A 20,739-nucleotide genomic window follows, 5' to 3' on the forward strand; every position below is an offset into this window, starting at 1 on the left:
CCCCCTAAGGTTGTGTGGCATTGCAAAGGGAAGATAACCCAGCAACCATACACAGCCTTTGCAGATTGAAAGCTGCTGTGTTCAGGGTCTAGTTGGTGGCGGTTGCTTTTGGATTGGGGGGGGGGGGTTTCGTCGGACTGATACCATTTGCGTATTTTGCCTGGCGCATACTATCCACGTGCCATCGTTCTATCGAAAAGGAAAGATGCGGTTCCTTTGTATCCTCGCCGCGGCGCCGCCGATCCGACTCGGCGGAACCCCGTCTACGCCGTCACTTGTCTTGCCTGGCGCGCGCACCGCAGCGGAATACAGACTAGCGGGGCGCCCAATAGAGATAAGACAAAAACGTGGGTACAACCTGGAATCCGGGAGAAATTTCAATATTCTTTTTCTTCTCTGCCTATGACGATGGGGGGTGGGGGGGGGGTTCGTGTTACACCGTCAACGGCCGCCGGTATCGACGACGATCCTATAGCCCACAATCGGAGGCAGCTTTTACTTAGGTAGTAACTTTTGGTATCACAGGGTCACTCGAGTAAACGAACAGTTCAAAAAGATGGGGTTACTCGTTTTGCTTCGTGGGTTGCAGACGAGAGGATCTAACGTGAAGGGCAGCAATCGACGGAGGCGGTGATATGGCTGGCCAGATGGACCCACCCTGACGGAGGTAGCTCCATGTGATATGATTGGCCCAGAGGGGGCCATCGTCTCCACTGTTCCATCGATAATCCGGTCGGCATTCCAACAGTAGGTAGTACAATGATCTTCTATTCTAGGCTCTCTGGGCAGAAGCCCACTTGTGGCTGTGCTGGTGATCAAATTGGGACTCGGCTGAAGCAAATAGATAACTACTAACGTTGAATATTGATGACCAAGGGCCTCGACATCCGACGCTCTCCAATGTTCTGTGGCATTCGAACGGCCGATCGAGTACAACGGGTTCGTTTCCGGAGGGGATGCATAGACCGCCAAAGGCTGCAGCCCTGTCCTTCCTGAATCTAGATCGCTGTGGGCGGGCGGGGGCTTAGTGTCTAGGGCTGGCAGCTGATATCACGACGGCTAACCCGCATACGGAACATGTCTGGTTCGCACGCACTGCAACCGGCGATTTCTACGCACGCGGGCGAGGGAGCCTCTCGCGAACAGCAAGAAAGCGACGAGTGTCCGTCATGATTGAGCAAACGGAGAGCTTGATGGGCGACAAATGCGGACATGTGCATCTCGCTGCCCTGCCAGAGAGCCATCGATACAAAGGAATGGAGAACCGTCAGTGGCCAATACATATCAAAATGCGTGCCACCCAGCATTCTGGAAAGTGAATTTGTTCCTAGTCCTGATACTAAAGATTGGCTTTTTCCCCCTCACGTCCCGCTTCGCACCCATCTATTTGCTTCCCGATTTTAAAAAAATTTGATGTTGAATTCGTTGTCCCTTTTTAAACTTTGGTGATGCCGTCTTACGCTCAACCCATTGGTGTTCTCCAATGAAAATGCATGCGTCTTCCAGAGTCATGCTCGTCAGAACCCAGCTCTAGAACCGGCCCCCCATCGCCTATATCATCCTCGACTATTCCAAACAACCACTCTTCGATCGCGTCTACCAGCTTTAGTACGGCCTCGGCCCCACGGGCTTGTCATACCCGGCCCTTAGGCAGGCAACATGGCCATCACCAGCAAACAGTTCCTGGTACGCCCGCAATCCACATGTAACGAGCACACCAAACAGACGGCTCCTGACACCGTGTCTAGGTCGGAGAATGGATCTTACTCGCCCTCTGTTTTGTCGTCGTCTTCGCCCGACTAGCAGTACGCACTTGGCACAGGGTCTGGTCTTTTTGGCTATCCGAGATCTTCCTGCTGCTCGCTCTCTTGTTCTTCGTCATAATCACTGTAGGAGACACCTATACCATGGCTATAGGTCAAAACGTCTTTGAGGATTACTACGACGAAGGCTTCGCAAAGGTAGGCATGTCCCGGTTTTTTTTCCTGAACTGTTACTCTTGGGGACGTACAGAGAGTACGCTAACCAAGAATGTAGTGGAAATATGCCAGTTTGATTATCTTCGATCTCGGCTTTTACCTGCCAAGATTTAGCCTACTGGCTTTCTACAACGAGCTTTTCCCTCGAAGCGAAAGAAAACTACGCACGTGCCTCCAGCTCGTTGCAATCTATACCGCCTGCGCGTGCGTTACGACCTTGTTCGTGGATGTATTCTGGTGCGGCACCAAAGTCTCTGAGAACTGGTGGGTGGCTTCAAGGAAAACCACGACCTACATCACCCTCTGACTTCTCGCCAGGGCCGACAGTAGTCCCGAGTGTACCACGGCAGACAGCCTGGAGCCCATATACATCAACTGGTCGATCGGTATCGCTTCAGAACTACTGAGTAAGTGCCCCAATCCTATTGCAGCTGGGCAACACTAACAAGGAGAACTGCGAAAAGTATTTGCACTGCCGTTCGGAATCCTTCGGCTGAAGGCGTTGAAAACGAAGGACAGAAGAGCCTTGCTCTGCATCTTCCTTCTCGGCATAGCCACCGTGCTCGTCAGCACTGCACGGTTTATCTTGACGGTGCACTCCATCTGGGACTACTCGACCTGTAACTATCACCGCCCTCTACGTGTCTTTGTGGGCCTTGGGCTGAACTGATTCGTCGCAGATCTCGTCGGCTCGACAGAAATCGCCACCCAGATCATAGTCATTACTCTGCCAGCACTACGTCCGTTGTTTGGCGTTGTATCGCGTCGTTGGAGCGGATACCTCCAGAGCAGGACAGAGCAACGGAACAGTGCAATGCTTTCCAACGTTAAACAAAATCAGCAAGCGTCTGGCACGGTCGGTAGCGTCTAATTCAAACCGAAACAATCGCATCGTGTGTCGACAGTGCTGATATGAACAAAAGGTGCTACGTCTGTTGGAATGTGAGAATGCCGCCGCCGCCGCCGCAGTGCGGGAACCTACAGCAGACAAATAACGTTTTGTTGTCTGAACGATGAACGACTGTATTAATATGCAAGGGTTGGTATATAACAGGGATTTAACAGGGATTTGTTCTTGAGCATACTCGACATTTGCCAAGATTTCAGATGATTATAATACACTCTTCAAGGTTCTTAGGAGGAGTTTGGGTGAAAGAACGATGATTCTTCCCGAGACCCCTGTATGACCGTTTCCCAGGGCCAAGAGCTCGCAGCGCGGAGCCGATCAACGTATAGTTACTATCTAAAGCCCAAATGAAAAGAAAAAAAAAAAAGTTAAATTATCAGCTGGCGTCCATGCGGCCTCTATATCAAGGGGCTGTAATGGCGGCCTACAAGGAAAACGTCTACGAGGAAAGTCAGCAAATAACAATTCTCGAGACCCTCACGGTCGATGATTCTCCACTGTCTGGTGAGAAAAAAAAAAACGGTCCTTGTCGACTGAGGCGTTAGTAATTCTTCCCCAGCACGGCGTGTCGTTCGGTATTCCTTTGGATTATTAGAGCTCATTGCGACTCTAACCTCTGGCCCACACCGACGCTACGACCTGGGGTTTCTCAAATCATCTTATTATGGCAATAGGGAGAGGGGCCGCCAAGGCCGCTAACAAACTTGTTGTGGTTGGGCCTGCGCTCCCAACCCCGGGCCCCGGTCAACCTGAGCCAGGCAAGTTCCCGGCATTCTTGTGAAAACGCCGCAAGGTCTTCAGCTTGGCAAAGATAAACATTCAAGCGAGAGAGTCCCCCGTACTTTGACATTCTACATTGAAGAATGTAGGGTTTTAGATTTTGTGCTCGGTGGTGGTGGTGGTGGTGGGGGGGCGGAACCCCTCTTGACAAGATCTCTGATAGTTTGGGATGATACTACAACAGTAAGGTGAAAGAGATTTGTAGGATGTTCTTAAGATGTTGAATCAACGTACAGACGTTGAGAAAACCGATTACTCATCTCATGAGTTTCAAAACACTCGATCTGCCGTTTAAACAACTCGTATGCCTTCTTGCCATCTAGAATCTCTCAAGGCCAACCCCAAACGTTACCAATAGCACAGTGACTAGGAGGGATCGTGCACGGTTCGGCAACAGAGTTGGGCGTCTTGAAACATTTCTTTCCTTGTTTGGGTTCTTTGGGCTCGATGCAGACGTACGACACGGGGAGCTCGTTTGGCCAGCGCTGACTCAACCGGCAGTCCTCCTGGATGTCGACCTTGGTACCCGATCGGGCAGACTCCCATTTCCATGTCTCGCACCTGGCGAAATCGAACTGCGTGATGGAATCCCCGTAGGGCGTTACTTCCTCGCAGTCTACTGCGAGGGCGGAGGCGGCGAGGGCCAAGATCGAGAGGGCTGAAGACAGGCGCATCTGGAGGCGTCAGCTGAACGGTCTTTGTAGTAGGTGTGGATACACTATTCACGTTGGAAGGAGGTCCGGCTGGAGGGGGACAAGTCCTGGATTTGGGGTTCAAGATGCAGGAGACGCAAGACGAAAAGAATATCAGGACGCGAGAAAACGAGTGACCACGGTAAGGTGTGCTCTGTCCGTGTGGGTAGCACTAGCACGGCTGGGAGCGGCGTATAGTTTCAATAAATAGGTAGTCTCCGGAGTCGACAGATTACCCAAAGGCGGGAGCAACACACCGGAGCACCCAGCAGGCGCATGTGGATTTGTCAATCGTCGGCGATGATCATTGCAAACCCAAAACATGACAGTATGACCTCTTAAAATATCAGCAGAATGGGCACACTAGGTGCGTTATAGTTATTTTGGTGTAAACAAAAGCGACGATCCTCCCGTTCTGAGCCCCGCCAAGAAACACCCCAACGGGTGCCATCCCGGGCATCACGTCAGGCCAACGCGGGGCAGCCCCTGTCAGGTCGTCGGTGAAGACCGAGATATAGGCCGAGAGAGAGACCTGGGGACCTCACCGGGGACTTTGGGGCAACTTGAGTCAAAGGCATGTTCGTCCACATCGCCGACCCCGAGGCCCCGGGCCATCAGTAGGTAACGTTAACTGTCGACTATCGATTGATCAGCATGTCGTAAAGTCCCGCACCCCCGTTCACGTCGGACCCGAAAGCGAGCGAGTCCACGGTCAAGCGGGAAGCCAAATTGATTGGCGTCGCTTTCAGAGCATCGATCGGCATCGAGACAGCCAGGGCCCTCACTTGTAGCAGTCGGCATGATTACAAAAATGGATTAGCATGGTGCGTATAACCTACGGCGTGGGACCTGATGATATAAGTCAAGGTGAGCTCCAGTCCAGGATTCACTTACACAAACAACCTCGCTCCGCACAAACCATTCGCTCGTTCACCGACAACTTGACGGTTTTTGCATTTGAGCACCATGTGCTCTTTGCGATTACGTCTCAACCAGATACCCCAATACCCTCTTTAGGATCTTTCAACTCGAAGTTGGCTATTTTGCCTACCCTTTCGGCCCTGCTCCAAAAAAGAAAAAGACAACAACAAAAAACACTACAAACACACATACACGGCGATAACGACTACGATGAAGACCCAACACATAGCCCTGCCGAGTCTCCAGGCCGCGTCCGTCGCCTTCTTCGCCGCGCGCGGCGCCGAGGCCAGGAGGGTCTTCTGCGCCAACGCGAACAACGAGGTCGTCGCCGACGTCAACTGCGACGGCTCGCAGCCCGCCGGAGCCTTCTTCCGGATCGGCAGCGACGTCGAGGTGCCGTCCGTCGGCAGCGCCATCGACCCGGCGACGCTGAAGTATGACGCCGCGGACGTGATCGGCCGCCAGAACGCCCGTTACCCGCCGCCGCCCGAATTCATCTCCGGCGGGTTCGGGAAGCGGCAGTGTGAGAGCGACGACGCCAAGAAGAAGAAAAAACAGCCTGGCCCCGTCGGCGGCGGCGGCGGCGGCAGGTCGGGCGGCAGCAGATCGGGCGGCAGCAGGTCAGGCGGCAGGGGCGGCGGTTGATTGTTTCTATCGCTTTGTGGCGTATTGTATGCTTAGGCGGTTATTTGGTTTGTTGAGTGCAGCGCCAGTTTGCCTCCTGGTTTTAATTTTCCTTTCTCCCTCTCATTCGCAGACGATCACGGGGTGGCGGCAGCTGGTGTTGAATAGACGTGTTTGTAGCATTCAAGAAAGGAGGCAAAAGTTCTGTTCGGTTCGTCTGTTCGCTCTTTCGTCACATAGGCTTGGGCGGGGAGATAGGAGATGCTGGGGAGAGAGAACTTACACTGCTCTGGTTCCATCTGCCGCGAATTACAATGTGGACGGGTCTGACTGGCTTCTACGATGAGCTGCGTTACGATTAATATCCCAGTGCTCTTGACCAACTCACATGTACACTAGAGTGGCCTCGTTATGATCGAGATTGTTTAGAAAGGTGTCAATACATCGGCATGTTGGGTGCTAAGTCATGACAGCCCAGAGCGGTCACGAGGGCTGAGACCAGAAGAGAAACGAACCATTGAACCACCACTAACATCAATGTTGACAGCTCGGGCGATGGGACTCGTACCCCCCCAGAGTACACATTGTGTCGGTGTTCCCCAGACGCATATTAATGATGTGAATTGCTATGCCAAGGCAGTAGAACCTAAGTATACCGGACTAATGCACCGCGTCTTTTGTATGAAACCCAAGTTTCCCCCAAAAGAAAACTCCGTTTTGATGTGCAAAACAAAATGCCATCCCAACGCCTCAACCATGACTTCGTCTCGTAACCATTCGAGCTCCCCCGGGTCAAGGACACGTATGTGTCCCTTCTTCCCAAGTCTTTTCTATCGTCCCGTCTCCCCTTTTTACTTTTTTTTTTTGTCTCTCCCGTCTCTGTGCATCAACAAGTAGGGCCCTACTGCTCCTCCTGGACGACGACCCCCCACTCGTGCTGCTCACCGCCGTACATGATGTCCCTGATCCACTGCTTGATCTTGAGCGTGTACTCGCCGCCCTGGCCGTCGCCGCCCATGCCCATGTTGACATCCTTGCCGCGGTGGTGGATGAGGGAGATGGGGCAGATGAAGAACTGTTCGCAAGTCAGCCAGCCGTTCACGAAAAACTCGACCACACACAAAAAGCGGGATGGAGCAACTTACAGCAGTACCGGCTGCGAAGGACTCGACAATGCGACCCTCGTCGTGGGCCTCAATGACCTCGTCAATGGTGTACCTTCGCTCAACGATGTCGACGTCGTCGCCGAGACGCTCGCGGGCGAGCTGCAGAACGCTGCGTCTGGTGACGCCGTCCAGGATCAACCGGTCGTCGAGGGGAGCGGTGATGAGCTCCGTCTTGCCGGTCTCCTTGTTCTTCCACACGACGAAGAAGTTGCTGGCACCGGCCTCGGTGCAGTACTGCTCCTTTCCGTAGAGCCAGAGGATCTGGCCGAAACCGCGGCTGCGGGCCTCGACGGTGGCGAGCAGGGAGGGGCCGTAGTTGGCACCGACCTTGGCGTAGCCGAAACCACCAACCCAGGCGCGGACCATATCCTCGGGGCTCGTGTGGAGCTTCATGCCGCCGGCGGGGGAGTCCATGACGGGCATGAAAGTGCAGATGATGTAGAGCATGGCCTCGGAGGGGGCCTGGACGCCGAGCTGGGGCTGGGTTCCGATCATGGTGGGACGAAGGTAGAGGAAAGAGCCGGGGCGGTCGCGGGGAAGCCACTTGGGGCCATCGACGGCCATGAGGGCGATGATGAGCTTCTCGAGCTCGGCGGGAGGGAAGCCGGGCAGGGCGATGCGGGTGGAGGACATGAGCATGCGCTCACAGTTGCGGTCGGGGCGGAAGAGGCGGAGGGCGCCGTCGAAGCCGCGGAAGACCTTGAGACCCTCGAAGCACTCGGTGGCGTAGTGCAGGACGGAGGCGGTGGGCATGAGGGAAATGGGGCCATAGGGCTTGAGCTCGGGGGTGGACCAGCCGGCGCCGGCCTTCCAGGTTGCGGCGATCATGTGATCGGTGGCGATGGTCTCGGAGCCGGCGTTGGCGCTGGCCAGGTCGGGCACTTGGCGGGGGTTCTGGGTGCGGGTGTAGGTGAGCTTGGAGGCGTCAAGTTCCTGGTAGACGGACTTGCTGCCGTTGGCGGAGCCGTTGGTGGCCTTGCCATTGGGAATGGCGTCGAGCTTGTGCTCAATGGCGGAGGAAGTCAGGTCGACATCCTGGTTGCCATGGTGGAGGCCGGGAGAGATTGTGCCGGGAGCCATTGCGGTTTATGTGTATGGGAGGTTCGAGGTGGTGGTGTTGGGTGTGTGGTAAATGCGCCGGTGCGAGGTAGATATATGTCTTGGATATCTCGGGGACGGAGGGGCGGCAATGTTTGCTGGATGGTCAGCTAGACGAAATGACAGGTGGCAAAGTGGAAGGGAACACACGGGCAATTCTTAATGTGTGTATGTGTGTGTAATGCGTAAGAGAAGAAGGGTGGACGAGTTTTGACTTAATATGGGAGAAGAAGAAGAGGACAAAGGCACGGTTGTAGGAGGAATGAAGGCGAGAGAGCTTAAGTACGAAGTACAACGGGTCCTCCTGGCTCCTTGGGCTCGCCGCTCACGCTTGGCTTGGCTCAAGGTTCTAGTGACAGATGGAGCAGGTGACTCAAGGGCCAATGCAGAGGGGCAGCGGGTCCGTACATGGAAAAGGGCGTTTTCAGATAGCAGGGAACATGATGGAGAACCAGGCCTGTCTGTGCAGTGCGTGCATGGAACATGGATGTGCATGGGGTTGCGAAGGGCGCGAAGGACACCAAGACGCTGGGGAAGGAGAGGAAAGATAAAAAAGGAGGGGAAAAAAAGAAAAGAAAAGGCGATGAGGCGTCCGGTCTGGTTAGTTACCTTAGTAGTCTAGACGGCGTGTAAAAGAAGGGAAGTGGACGTAGAATTAAGAGATGAATGACACAGATTCCATGTACCTACTCTACCAACTCGGTAGGTCATGGTCGATTCATTCCAACCGATACCTAGCACGAAAAATGGTTCTCGTAGTCCGGGTTTCGTGTTCCACATCCGGCAAAGTGACTCAAACGCTGTTAACGCTCCGGAATGTTTGCCTCACCGTCTTCCAATTCCCGTGATCCCCAGCTGACACCCCAAGTGAGGGGAGCAAGGAATGCGTGCCGCCGTTGAGCGTGTCCCAAGATCCAAGGGCAATCCATTCATTCATTTATCGTGGCAGATGCCAGTGCCGAGCCCGAGCACTTGTCGAGTGGATCCCGGCCGGGGATCCGTCATCGCGTGAGCACTTCTGAGGCGGCGTGGCAGCAGATTTGGGATGGAATTTTCTCTCACATCTCATCTCATCTCACGCCGTGATTGTCTCTCCCTCCTGCCGGTGCTTCAGCCATGATCGAATCGAAACCTGTTCTCGGGGTCCAACAAAGGATTTTTCTTCCTCCAAAGTCCCCACCAGCCACCTCGGACCAGCCAGCCAGCCAGCCAGCCAGCCAGCTATTGTCCAGAGATAAGGAAGAGGCGAGCCGAGGATGATGGCGAAAAAATACAAAGAGGAAGGGGGGGTGGAAAAGGACAATCCCACAACTACCCGCTACAGCCGAGGACCATCCATCCCATCCAACGATGCCTGTACGCTGCGTTCTGCGTCTGAAGCTCAGCAAGCACTCTCAGGGGAGGGGGCATCGAAGAAAAAAAATCTGTGACGAAACAAGAGGTCAAGCCTCGGCCGCCCATTCGTCGGGGATTAGTCAATGGTCAATGGAGCGGCAGGTACATGCCCGCACGCCGCCGCAGGGCCAAATGTGCAGCCAGCAATAGCAACGCAGCGTCGCAGTGTGGGTTGGTTGGTTGGTTGACCCACCACAAGCCGTCTGTCGGCCGGGCACGGCTCCAGTCGGTCGACCGTCGACGTTGGGGACGCCCCATTGCGGCTTTGCTGCGCGCGGTCCGAAGCTGTGGGAAGGCCTTTCGTTCGACAATGCGTGACCAGCGCAGCCAACACTGTGCCGATGAGCTCTCTCTGGCTGGCTTCAGACCGGCTGCGCGTCGTCAGGGCCAAGAAGAGAAGAGGTCCGACATCGCTCGGCCAAGGACGCCTTTCGCCCTTCCGTCGACATGCTGACAGGGTGGGTGTTGTGAGCGGTTGATTCGAGTCAATTGGGGACCCTGTCGACCAAAGTCAAACGCGGGCAGATGGTGTTGAACTGTTGAAGAGGGCGGAATCCACAGTTGAAGTAGATTTGCCCCGCCAAAGGGAGCGACCCGGGGGACGGGGGCTCCAAGGAGCGGAATTGGGCGCGAGGCGTTATCGCTATCTGGCCCTTTCCCCTTTCGGCACTCCATGTTGCCCCTCCCGATGATAGCCGAGTCTAGGCGATGACGTGGTGTACCTGGAAGGTACAGATATCGAGTGCCCTTTTGCTGACGGAAGGAGGACGACACCACACGCGGTGACACACCCAACGCTCCGTCTCCAACAGATCGGTTCCTTCTCGAACATTGCATCGGCCGCAAGATTTGAGAAAGCCAAGGTGCCGAGTGTAACCATCGGGCGCACTCTCTCCTGCTACTGTGCCTCGACTCTGCATGCTGTCAGCCTGTATGCTACATCACCATCGCCATGCGCATGCGTGTTGTTATGCACCGGAAGCCCGGATCTCTTTCCTACGGCCTGCCGTGTGCCCCCTCCTTTGAAAATCTCTTGCAGCCATGATCGAGATCAATGTTTTCTTACGCCTTACCTCTGATAGACCTCGACCAACAGCTCCTTTATCGTCATCAAGTTTCGCCCCCGCCCCCCGCCTATTGGGCGTCGAGAGCGTACGTGAGGGTAGGGAAATGGCCGAGTTTGCCCTGATGTATAAGTTCTCTGATCCCCAGCCCTGGGAGGCTTCTGCTCTGGTTGCGGTATTGCTACTGCTGCTTACCGACCGCTTCAGCTGCAAGTCTGTCGTCGCCGTCCTCTGCGCATTCGGGACATCCAATCTTCCCCGAGACGACGTGGACGCCTCGTCGCTGGACCGAGCTGGTCACTTGACTTCAAATGGCGGGGTATCGGTGTGGCTTGACATTAGCCATCATTCCTGGTACCAGAATGATGGTATCTAACTGGTAATTGCCATCTCGTCTCCAACGCCCAGTGTCCGGTGAAGGCGGTCTGGCCCAATGCTGGAATTTCGGCTGCCCGCTTCTGCTAGTCTGACACACCCGTACACAGCAAAAATACACCGAAACCCTCACACTCGGTAGCCAGCAGACAAGATGAACAAATAGTGTTGTTATAATGACCCCCCCTTCTCAGCGTCGTCTGATATCGTGTTCCTCCTTCACTCGGCTCTAGACCTGTTGAAGGTCAACGCTCGTTCAACCCCCCCCCCTTTCGATCGTGGGATGTGCTCACCCAAGGTATCCAATTAAACATGCTCACCGCCGCGCAACTTGATCAAAATGCGGCCAAACCCCAAACCGCAATCCGACCGAACGCAAAAACGTTGTCCTCGTTCCCCGTTCCCCGTTCCTCCCTCATCCTGTCTCCCTTCCTCCCCTCCCCCCCTCTCTCTCACTGGCGCGCCCTCTCGGCCTCTCGCCTTGCCTGCTCCTCCTCCAACACCTCGCGGTCCCGCGCCGCCGACTCGCCCTCGGCCTTGATGCCCTTCTTGCGCTGCCGCTCCTCGTACATGTCGCGGCTCCGCATGATGCGCTGCACGATCGTCCCGGCGTTGACCCCGGCGAACTCGTGCTCGCCAACTTCCCGCATGATGCCCATCTCCTTGGGCGCCGTGTAGGGGTCGTACGTCAGCGGCATGAAGGCCGTCGGGCCGTGGTACACGGCGTCCGGCGTGCCCCAAGGCAGCGTCGTGAGGTAGGCTTTGGTCGGCGAGAAGGGCGCGCCGAAGACTACGGCGTTGACGTACTGTGTGATGCTGTCAGCGTGTGAATTCTCAAAATTGTCTCCCTCCCCCCATCCAATGGGGACGGGGATCATGATGATGTCTCTCTTACCCTGCACTGCAACACGCACAGTCCGCGCTCGTAAATGTTCATGATGGGGTAGTTGATGCCCTTCCAGTGGTTGATCTCGTCGTCCGAGTGAATGCCGGCGACGACGTACGCAGGCGGGTAGTCGCCGCCCTTGCCGACGCGCTCGTTGACGGCCTGCTCCGAGTACCACCCCTCCCCGCGGGCCAGCTCCTCCTCGGCCTCGACGACCCGGCGGAGGAACTCGATGTGCCCGCTCGAGAACAGGTCGAAGCCGCCGTCGACGTAGACGACGCGCTGGCCGGGCCGCGGGCCCTTGCCCGGCAGAAACCGCCTAAACTCGCCCTTCTCCTCGACGGCGGCCTCGGCCTTGGCCTCCCCGGACGCGGTCCAGAACCACACCTCGACGCCCGGGTTCTTGCCCGTCTCGTCGGTGGCGTAGAGCTTCATGCGCTCCGTCATGGCCGCGGCATCGGCCTTGATCTCGGCCTCGGAGGTGCCCTGGCCCTCGTCACCGGCCAGCTGCCTCTCGAGCGACTTGATGAAGTGCGTCTTGGTACATAGGAGCATGCGGCCGACAAGGTCCGTGGTGGAGATGCTCGGCGTGCGCTTGACGACCTTGAAGCGGCCGGCCTCCTTGACGAAGCGGTAGCAGTCGTAGCCGTCGGCGTCCGAGGTGATGTCGTCGCCGTGCACGACGTACTTGCAGCCGTAGTGGCTGATCCACTCGAGCTGCGTGACGTAGGGGGCCCGGCCGACCGACTTTGTGACCCAGCGGCAGGCGTCGACGGCGGCCAGGCTGATGACAGGCGTCAGTGGGATGAAATGGCGCCCGACTTGGTTGATTGAAACCTGGAGGGGACCTACCGCTCTTGCAGGTTCATGACTGTTGGGCCCTTGTTCTCGAGGATGGCCTCGTCGGAGTGCACGCCGATGTACAGCTCGCTGCCCAGCTGGCGGGCTTGCACGATGGCCCCGGCATGACCTAGGCATGTCAGCAAGACTGGTTCGCAGGACGAGCTCATAGCTCCTTTGGCGGCTTACCGTGGTGGAAGAAGTCGAAGCAGCCGTCGATCCAGATCCGCTCCTCCAGAATCTCGGGGGCGGGCTCGCCGGGGGGGTGCTCAGGGTCGGTGTTCACCATGGTGGATGATGGTGTGCGCGGAAAGTCGTTTGAGTTGTTCGAGGTTCCCGTGGTTGGGGTTGGCTAAACAACGATGTGGGTTTGCTTCCCGATAAAAGGAAAAAAAGTTTTCGACGTTGCGTCGACAAAAAGCAGTTGAAGTCCCGGCTCGTTTCACCGACTGGCGGATTTCACATGAGGAAACAGTGAGTTGCGCAGCAGCCGGCATGACATTGATGAGCGTGTGAGCTGGTGGTGGTGGACTGGTGGCCCGCGATGTCCCGCCCCCGTAGCGGCGCCGTGTGATTGGCGAGGTTCCAGCGCCACTGCGATAGCCGAGACCCACCCGAGCTCCCAGCGGCCGGACCGGCCACGCAACGGCGCCCACGGGGTCGTTTCCAGGCTCTTCCTCTGTGCCTCCTCCACTGACGCCGCGGCACCGAATTGGTCCAAATGCCCTTTTCACATGTGTCTCTGCGTGTTCGTGTGTATGTGTGTCCTTATGTGTTCACCGTTCACCCGTTCCTTCGCTTCCAATTTCGTCCCAACAAAAAAAAAAAGTAACACTACATCGGACGGCGTGGGTATGCATTGGCACATGTTCCTGACCAGCGTCTTTGGTACGCGCCTCTGCCGCGCCCGCGAATCCCTTGTCAGCTGATTTCTTCCCAGCAGAACTTACTTTTATTTTCTCTACGGAAGTTTCCTGACTTCATCTGCCTAGCATCCTCCTGCTCCATCATTGGGCTTTCACAATCGGCGCGAGGTGTGCGCCCAGATCGAAGCAAGTGCCCCGAACGGTATCTTCACCGAGGAACCCCCCACACTCCGCCCGATACGGTGGATGTTTATTGAATGAGCCTCATTCAATTCCTTGGTTGTCTCCATTAAAGTTGACGTGAGATAGAGACAGAGGGAGAGAGAGAGACAGAGGGAGAGAGAGAGAGAGAGAGAAAGAGAGAGAGAGAGCATCCAGGAACGACCAAAGAAAAACGTGGTTGGGTCCCATCCGCTGTCAGGGACACCCGAACCCGGCCACTGAAAAACCGCCCACGTGCACACCGGGTTGCCCAGCCATTGGTCACCGCCAGGGATCACCGCCTTCGACCGTTAAACACAACTCTTCCAAGTCCGCGGGGAGCCAGGTTATTCGGATGACATCTCGACTTTGAGCCTCGCCGATGTTCAATCTAGGTAAATTGACCCGGCATGGCGCGTCAATGGTGTTGAAAAAACAACGGGGGTCCTGGAGCGGGGATCGTCGACCTCGGTGCTATTTAGCCAGAGGTTCTCCCCCCGCATACAACGCTGCAATGTAGCTCTCCCCAGATCCAGTCCTCCTCTCTCGGTAATCGCCTCCAGCAAGATGAAGGGTCTCGTGCTTTCCACCGTCCTCGCTCTCGCGCCCGCCGCGCTCGCCGCCTGGCCCCAGGCCGAGGGAAAGGAGATCAAGTTCACGTCTGTTCCTGGCTACTTCTTGCAGGACGACAACAGCACCAACCCGACTGGCTTCGACTATGTTGGTCCATCTCGGCACATTGAGACGAGCCGATCCTCGCTAACACGCGATAGGCGACGGTCAACTTCGGCCTGATCGACAGGGCGTACCCGACCGACAAGCACTTCGACCCCGAGGGCGTCAAGACGCAATGGCAGCGCTTCGAGCACTGGATTCAGTACTTAAGCTCGGGTTGCCGCAAGAGCGACAACACGCAGTACAAGGTGTTGTTCATGGGCCGCCACGGTGAGGGTTGGCACAACGCTGCCGAGTCATTCTACGGCACCCCCGCCTGGAACGTAAGATTGCACCGGATACCAACCCCCTACCCCCGATTAACTGCCACCGATCTAACGCGACTCAGTGCTACTGGGCCGAGCAAGAGGGCAACACCACCGCTCGCTGGGCCGACGCCCAGTTGACGCCGGCGGGCGAGAGCGAGGCGAACAAGGCCAACGCCTACTTCAAGGACCGCTACGCGACGCAGAAGATGCCCTACTTCGAGTCGTACTACACCAGCCCGCTGATCCGCTGCGGCTTCACGGCCAACATCACCTTTGGCGACATCGAGTTGCCGGCCGACAAGCCCTTCACGCCCATCGTCAAGGAGGGGTTCCGCGAGGGCATGACGGTGCACACGTGCAACTGGCGCTCCAACAAGACGTACATCGCCGAGACATTCCCCTCGTTCGAGTTCGAGGCCGGCTTCACCGAGTATGACGAGCTCTGGCGGCGCGACGAGGCGGAGACGAGCGAGGCGCAGGCGGCGCGGTCCAAGGAGGTGCTCGACGATGTCTTCCGCACCGACGACAAGACGTGGCTCAGCATCACGGCCCACTCGGGCCAGATCACCAAGCTCCTCGCGTCGCTGAACCATCGCGCCTTCCGCCTGTCCACGGGCCAGATCATCCCCGTCTTCGTCAAGGCCGAGATCGTCGAGCCGCAGCCGCAGCCGACGTTTGCGGCCCACGAGCCGTACTCGACCTGCGACGCCCCGCCCATCACGAGCATCGCCGGCCAGGGATGCGTCTGCGCAACGGCCACGTCGGCGCTTCTGCCGGCCGCCACGCTCATGGCCGTGTAGAAAAAAGAAGAAGAAAAAAGGGGGGGATGAATTTTGTCATCTTGTAGGAATTATAGGCCCGATAGCTGTAATGTAATGACAATAGGTTAACCTACAAATTTATGACAAATGGTCGGCCCGTCGCGTTTCCAAAATCACAGTAGCTGCCGCCAAATGTCTGGTCGAAGCAGCCGGCTGCTTATCACGATAAGCCATTTGAATGAGCCGTCGATTCATCTGAGGCGATGGTTTGGCCACTTGAAGCAATGGATGTCTGTTGCAAGAAGCAGTTGTTAGAACGCCACGTTCATTTTCCGTCTCGCCAAACGAAAGGGCTGCTGGTGTGACAGGTTGTCTGGTGGTAGTGTGAAGGAGCATTTGCCCCGCACCCGGTTGTGCCGCCGAACGACGTTCTTCATTCCTGACGACGGTGGCGAAGCGTGGCTTTCGGTCGAGGACAAGCCCAGTCGCGTGGGTGGGAAAAGAAGGACCGCGCAACCTTCCTCGCCGTCTGGCCGGGCGTCCGACCTCACCACGTGGGAACGGGACTCGAGCTTCTGGAATGTTTTAGAGTCTTCGAGGAGAAGGATCAATGTGGAGGGCGTTGTGCTCGTGGGCTCCGTGAACTGCCCGAAGGCCGTAGCTCTGCGCGCTTTGGGCACTAAGCGATCGTTCGGGGCTTTCCCCTCCTATCTCTGGTCAGTGCGAGAGAATCAACGGTCTGATTTGGGGTAGATCGTGAGTGTGTATGTGCGGGTGCTTGTGCTTGGACGCTTTAGGGTCAGATGATCTGCTTGGCCCGGGGAAAGGAGGTGGTTGGTTGGTAGGTCTAGATGCAGTTGGTGACCATTGAGAGGATGTTGACGTTGCCGTGTTGATGTGTCGATGTACCACGGATGTTGTGTAGGAGGGGGGAAAGCGCGTGCTCCTTCTGTCTGTGTTTGTGTGTGTGCGTGCTTTGGGTGGTGTGCTTGGTGATGAGGGGGGAATCGGTTTCACGACGGAATCAGACTTATTTAGCAATGCGAGTGGCAGCGAAGGAGCGCCGGAATGGGCAGGGTGACGCAGACGGGGGTGGAGGGAACGCTTAGTACGGCTTGAGGAATGGATTTTCCAGATGATGTTCATGGCCGACTCTAGAATCCTTTACCTGCCGGCGGCTGTGAGCCATCGAGTTGTGTTGCGCTGAGCGGACATATCGACGGGATGACGACTGGCCTTGAATATGTGTGACTTGGACGCCGCGAGGAATGTGGTAGCGTGCGGTTCGAGCAAGTCCCGGTCGCAATACATTCCTCTCGATGCCGTCCGTAGTCATGTTGTCCACTTCGAAACTCTCCGCATCTCACGGCCCCGACCGACAAGTGACAAGTGCCGGCTAGGGCTTGCCGGGCCTTGACTCTTTTCCCTTCGCGACTCGGGAATGGAGGCGTTCCCTGAACTTGAGGGAATGCCGAAAAAAATAAAATAAAAAACCAATAAACAATAACCTTTGGTTGAGTCGCGGGCAGCGGAATTAGCAGCGAAGGATATCGCTGGACTGCAGGGATGAACGCAGCTTGGCTTGGACTCCGATATGTCTGTTGTCTTGTCGATGATGGCGGTTGGGCCTCGCTCTTAGCGGTGCTAAATTGGAACTGTTATTTGTTTATGTGATTGCGGTCCAATTGGCTCGGAGGTTTCCCCCCATATGCTGTTTGACCTTTTCCTTTGCGTCGCATTGCTGGGTACTTTGATTTCACACCCTCCCGTTCTGCCCGTCTTTCTATCTCTTCTCCATACTCTGTACTATCCAAAAGCAGCCCCAGATATGCTTCTGTTCAGCCAGCGACTCGATAAACATTTCTGCACTTAAATAAAGCCCCGGACCCCGCCAGGGTCTTAGAACGTATTCGATTGCGTCTTGTTCTGACTTGCTGAAATCGGCATCATACCTAACACACACAAAGAAACAGCTGCGAACGGCCACATCGAATTCAAATACCTTGTGGTCTTACTGCTCCTTGCCTCTCGACATCTCGTCTTCAACACGTCAATCAATCACCAAACACCAACCGGTGCAAGATACACCGACAAGGGACGAGAATAAGACACACAGCACCTCGGACAAACCCCTAGTCCAGTCCAATCCAGTTCAACCGAACATTCACCTCTGCGAGTCCCTCCTAAAAGCACCAGATCCCAGCTGTGCCCGTCCACTTTTTGTACCATTGGAGCAACAGTAACAACAACCACAACAACAAAACAAAACACGCAATAAAAGAACCTCCGCCCTGGCGATCCATCCAGGCCATCCTCCTGCATCTCGCACCGTCATAGAATCGTCAAGACTCCCGAGAACGCAGCGTCGCAACCTTCACCCCGCGCAGTGCCGCTGCCCCTCGTCTCCATTCTTCATTAAACTCAACCTGCAGGCTGTCGCTGCTGGCTAGCCCCAATCTGTCCGGATCGCATTCTGCGTCAAGTGCCGCAGCAAGGGGCCTCGTGCCAATCTTACGCTGCTCCTCTCCGCTGCCGTTCAACGAAACAAACGCACCGCTGCTCCTGCGAGTATCGAAGCTATTTCCACCCTGCAGCACACACACACACACGCACACGCACACACAACCTGTTCGTCAGCAGAAACCCGGCAAGAAAAGTGGCCTCGAGACATCGAAGCGACCAACCGGAGAGCGAGCGGACGAAGCAAAGCAAGTCATAGTGCCAAGCAAGGGGCGGGGAGAGGAGAGCCACCCGCAAGCGAAAGGCCGAAGGAGGATTCGAGCGAGAGCATACCGAAAAAAGAACAATCCCGTCTTAGCAACCAACCCTGGAAAGAGGAAGCAGAAAGTCCCTCCACGGGCAATCCTCCCAGGCAAACACCCCATTCGACCACACGCTACACACCACGACGACCCAGCCGGCAGTACACCAAGCACCATCTCTCACCTCCCAGAGCTCCGGACCAATACCACCTCGACCTGCACTTGGACGATTGGACCTGCGCAAAAAGCAACCCGCCGATCGAGCCTGCCCCTCGTCCACCGTCTCTTCCTTCGTCGAGCTCCTGCACCTGGTTGCTGGTCGCTGGCACACACCCCCTCCTCCCACTTCCTCCCTGACGAACCATCCCGACGCCTCCGTCTCCCGTACGGTGTGTACCCGTCCCCGGTTCCCGTCTCCAGCACTTTCCTAGGCTCAGCCAACAAGTCCCTACCCCCTCCTCCTCCTCCCCCCTCCAATTCATAGACATGCAGCGATCAGGCCCAACACCCGCGACCGCAAATGCACCCTTCTTCTCATCCTCCTTCTTCTCCTCTTCCTCCTCCAAGTCTCGCCCTGGCACATCATCAGGCGACCAGCAACAGCAACAACAACAACAACAACCACAGCAGTCCCAATCGCAACCACCACCGCAACCCTCGCCCTTCTTCCCGCCGCCCCTCCAACAGCCATCCGGCACCAACCTGCTGTTGAAGGATCGCAAGAACTCCTTCGGCCGAAAGACCTCTTTCAGTTCTCCCTCAAAGTCCTCCAAGCGTCGCGCCAACAGCTCTAGTTCCGGTGGAGGAGGCAATGTCGTAGTCACCGACCGCAACATCCCCCCCGCACTCCCCGACTTCGCCCTCGCCGCCGCCGCAAAGATTACCCGCGACACAGACAACATCCAGAGTCCTGCCTCCGCCGACAGCTTCTCCAGGATGCTCAGCCGTACACAGACCGGCTCAGTGAGCCTCGCGCCCAGCGATCGTCTGCAGCCACCGCCGACGTCCGCGACGCACCCAAACTTGTGGCAGTCAAGCGAGTCCGTTGTGTTGCACATGCAGATGCAGGAGATGGCAAACAAGAGGATATCGACGTTGGACTATCTGCGGAAAGCGTATGTGATTCATTCTTCCTACCCCTTCCATCACCTACTTCCGACGACTGACTAGATTCGAACTACAGTCACGAAGGCCGAGTATACTGGTTCAACACGATCCTCTTCGACAAGCCCGACGTGGCCCGCATGCCATCCTTCGAATCGCGGAAACTCGCTCGCCGCGCAACAAACTACCTCTTGCTCGGTCTCTCTCTCCCCACCATTGTCGATCTCTACGCCAATACCCCCATCGAATTTCTTCGCAGCCTCAACAATCTCCTTCAAGAGTTTGAGTCCTTCCAGCAGCTACACAGCGAAGGTGGTGGCTCCACGAGCTCGCTTTCGCGCGCGCGGTTGCCGTCCATGTTCCGACGTCAGGGCGGAAAGTCGCGGCGCAGCGCGAGCGGCGCCAACGATATCGGGTACCCTCTCGACTCGGACTCGGCGGGCGGCGGCAGTTATGGCGGTCTCGGGAGCTCGTCGAGCGCGAGCGCTAGCGTCATGTCGTTCGCGTCTAGCGACAATGACTTGCTTCCGGGAGAGGTGTACACTCACCTGCTGACGCCGTCGCTGCCGTTCGAGCCGGACTTTTATGAGACCTTCGCGACGCTGTGCGAGGTGCTCATCGACGTCTACACAAAGGTGCTGAGCTTGGTCCCTACGCCGAGGGAAACGACGGCGCCGGTGGCAGAACTATTTGCCAAAGCGGACGCCAAGGTACGCAAGATCATCGTGCAAGGCGTCGTCAAGGAGTTTGAGGACAGCAGCAGAACGCACATCAGGACCGAGGTGGCCAATATCGGTAAGGTTGTGCTCGGGGGCTTAATGTGACGAGAATGTATGGCATTATGTGTGGAATGACTTGCATTTACAAGGAGTTTTTTTTCGGGGGAGATATGGCCTTATGAGAGATGGCCGCGACTCGGCGCAAGGACAACACATTGAAGACTTTTAAGTATACCAAATTCATTTTTCTGTATTGCTACTTATTTTTATTCCATGAAAAGGGTGGTAGAGTAGGCGAGTGAAGCTCGAGCTACAATCTTGATGATTGAGAAAAGAATAAAAAACTTGATTGAAAAAGTGTTCATCAGATACCATAACGCATGTTTTGTCGTCACAATGGCGGCCCCTAAGGACTCTCACCTCAGTGCTTGACTCTATTTGGTAATCATCATCGAACGTGAAAAGGAAATTGAGCAGACAATTCTCTCCGCCAATCCAGGACATCATAGACAGAAAGACTTCCCACGAAGTCCAGAGTGTAGGCGTCTAGCCCCGTTGTTGAGAGACAAGGAAAAAATGTCGACCTTTGGTTGAACCCCCCTCGCACCAAGAATAA

At 56.1% G+C, this 20,739-nt stretch overlaps 8 protein-coding genes across 8 annotated transcripts; 5 read left to right on the top strand and 3 right to left on the bottom strand.

The window, feature by feature from the left end:
• Positions 1 to 1,659: 1,659 nt before the first annotated feature.
• CDEST_13189 (uncharacterized protein) lies at positions 1,660 to 3,113 on the top strand (the record flags this gene model as incomplete). The annotated part of the gene is made up of 6 exons (XM_062929345.1): positions 1,660 to 1,686; positions 1,749 to 1,961; positions 2,038 to 2,243; positions 2,298 to 2,386; positions 2,444 to 2,599; positions 2,660 to 3,113. 6 exons carry the CDS (start codon positions 1,660 to 1,662, stop codon positions 2,848 to 2,850), a joined length of 882 nt encoding a protein of 293 aa, XP_062785396.1. The 3' UTR covers positions 2,851 to 3,113.
• An 882-nt stretch (positions 3,114 to 3,995) lies between these two features.
• CDEST_13190 (uncharacterized protein) lies at positions 3,996 to 4,340 on the bottom strand (the record flags this gene model as incomplete). The annotated part of the gene is made up of 1 exon (XM_062929346.1): positions 3,996 to 4,340. One exon carries the CDS (start codon positions 4,338 to 4,340, stop codon positions 3,996 to 3,998), a length of 345 nt encoding a protein of 114 aa, XP_062785397.1.
• Positions 4,341 to 4,937: 597 nt separating this feature from the next.
• On the top strand, positions 4,938 to 6,034 carry CDEST_13191 (uncharacterized protein). The gene has a single exon (XM_062929347.1). The coding sequence runs from the start codon at positions 5,490 to 5,492 to the stop codon at positions 5,922 to 5,924; it is 435 nt and encodes a 144-aa protein (XP_062785398.1). The 5' UTR covers positions 4,938 to 5,489; the 3' UTR covers positions 5,925 to 6,034.
• Position 6,035: 1 nt separating this feature from the next.
• Positions 6,036 to 10,083, bottom strand: CDEST_13192 (Putative aminotransferase class IV, branched-chain amino acid aminotransferase II). Its single transcript, XM_062929348.1, has 4 exons — positions 8,777 to 10,083; positions 8,318 to 8,695; positions 7,049 to 8,265; positions 6,036 to 6,978 (listed from the first exon to the last, which is right to left on the bottom strand). Exons 3-4 carry the CDS (start codon positions 8,147 to 8,149, stop codon positions 6,805 to 6,807), a joined length of 1,275 nt encoding a protein of 424 aa, XP_062785399.1. The 5' UTR covers positions 8,150 to 8,265; positions 8,318 to 8,695; positions 8,777 to 10,083; the 3' UTR covers positions 6,036 to 6,804.
• Positions 10,084 to 10,436: 353 nt separating this feature from the next.
• On the top strand, positions 10,437 to 11,451 carry CDEST_13193 (uncharacterized protein). The gene has a single exon (XM_062929349.1). The coding sequence runs from the start codon at positions 10,604 to 10,606 to the stop codon at positions 11,000 to 11,002; it is 399 nt and encodes a 132-aa protein (XP_062785400.1). The 5' UTR covers positions 10,437 to 10,603; the 3' UTR covers positions 11,003 to 11,451.
• A 1-nt stretch (position 11,452) lies between these two features.
• On the bottom strand, positions 11,453 to 14,061 carry CDEST_13194 (Putative Cytidyltransferase-like domain, rossmann-like alpha/beta/alpha sandwich). The gene is made up of 4 exons (XM_062929350.1): positions 12,917 to 14,061; positions 12,740 to 12,857; positions 11,897 to 12,671; positions 11,453 to 11,807 (listed from the first exon to the last, which is right to left on the bottom strand). The coding sequence occupies exons 1-4, from the start codon at positions 13,014 to 13,016 to the stop codon at positions 11,454 to 11,456; spliced, it is 1,347 nt and encodes a 448-aa protein (XP_062785401.1). The 5' UTR covers positions 13,017 to 14,061; the 3' UTR covers position 11,453.
• On the top strand, positions 13,311 to 16,515 carry CDEST_13195 (Putative histidine phosphatase superfamily, clade-1). Its single transcript, XM_062929351.1, has 3 exons — positions 13,311 to 14,514; positions 14,568 to 14,792; positions 14,858 to 16,515. The coding sequence occupies exons 1-3, from the start codon at positions 14,362 to 14,364 to the stop codon at positions 15,575 to 15,577; spliced, it is 1,098 nt and encodes a 365-aa protein (XP_062785402.1). The 5' UTR covers positions 13,311 to 14,361; the 3' UTR covers positions 15,578 to 16,515.
• An 831-nt stretch (positions 16,516 to 17,346) lies between these two features.
• CDEST_13196 (uncharacterized protein) lies at positions 17,347 to 20,721 on the top strand. The gene is made up of 2 exons (XM_062929352.1): positions 17,347 to 19,415; positions 19,484 to 20,721. The coding sequence occupies exons 1-2, from the start codon at positions 18,787 to 18,789 to the stop codon at positions 20,226 to 20,228; spliced, it is 1,374 nt and encodes a 457-aa protein (XP_062785403.1). The 5' UTR covers positions 17,347 to 18,786; the 3' UTR covers positions 20,229 to 20,721.
• Positions 20,722 to 20,739: the final 18 nt, after the last annotated feature.

Source organism: Colletotrichum destructivum, chromosome 9, assembly GCF_034447905.1.
Source record: "Colletotrichum destructivum chromosome 9, complete sequence".
NCBI classification, from domain to species: Eukaryota; Fungi; Ascomycota; class Sordariomycetes; order Glomerellales; family Glomerellaceae; genus Colletotrichum; species Colletotrichum destructivum.

Bases quoted from the DNA above. Each gene is read 5' to 3' on its own strand.
- CDEST_13196 (XM_062929352.1), top strand. From the start codon at position 18,787: ATGCAGCGATCAGGCCCAACACCCGCGACCGCAAATGCACCCTTCTTC. The intron at 19,416-19,483 runs GTATGTGATTCA...TTCGAACTACAG, and splicing joins TTGGACTATCTGCGGAAAGC to TCACGAAGGCCGAGTATACT.
- CDEST_13195 (XM_062929351.1), top strand. From the start codon at position 14,362: ATGAAGGGTCTCGTGCTTTCCACCGTCCTCGCTCTCGCGCCCGCCGCG. The intron at 14,515-14,567 runs GTTGGTCCATCT...AACACGCGATAG, and splicing joins ACCCGACTGGCTTCGACTAT to GCGACGGTCAACTTCGGCCT. The intron at 14,793-14,857 runs GTAAGATTGCAC...AACGCGACTCAG, and splicing joins ACGGCACCCCCGCCTGGAAC to TGCTACTGGGCCGAGCAAGA.
- CDEST_13194 (XM_062929350.1), bottom strand. From the start codon at position 13,016: ATGGTGAACACCGACCCTGAGCACCCCCCCGGCGAGCCCGCCCCCGAG. The intron at 12,672-12,739 runs GTAGGTCCCCTC...GCCTGTCATCAG, and splicing joins GTCATGAACCTGCAAGAGCG to CCTGGCCGCCGTCGACGCCT. The intron at 11,808-11,896 runs GTAAGAGAGACA...AGCATCACACAG, and splicing joins TGTGCGTGTTGCAGTGCAGG to TACGTCAACGCCGTAGTCTT.
- CDEST_13192 (XM_062929348.1), bottom strand. From the start codon at position 8,149: ATGGCTCCCGGCACAATCTCTCCCGGCCTCCACCATGGCAACCAGGAT. The intron at 6,979-7,048 runs GTAAGTTGCTCC...ACTTGCGAACAG, and splicing joins CCTTCGCAGCCGGTACTGCT to TTCTTCATCTGCCCCATCTC.
- CDEST_13191 (XM_062929347.1), top strand. From the start codon at position 5,490: ATGAAGACCCAACACATAGCCCTGCCGAGTCTCCAGGCCGCGTCCGTC.
- CDEST_13193 (XM_062929349.1), top strand. From the start codon at position 10,604: ATGATCGAGATCAATGTTTTCTTACGCCTTACCTCTGATAGACCTCGA.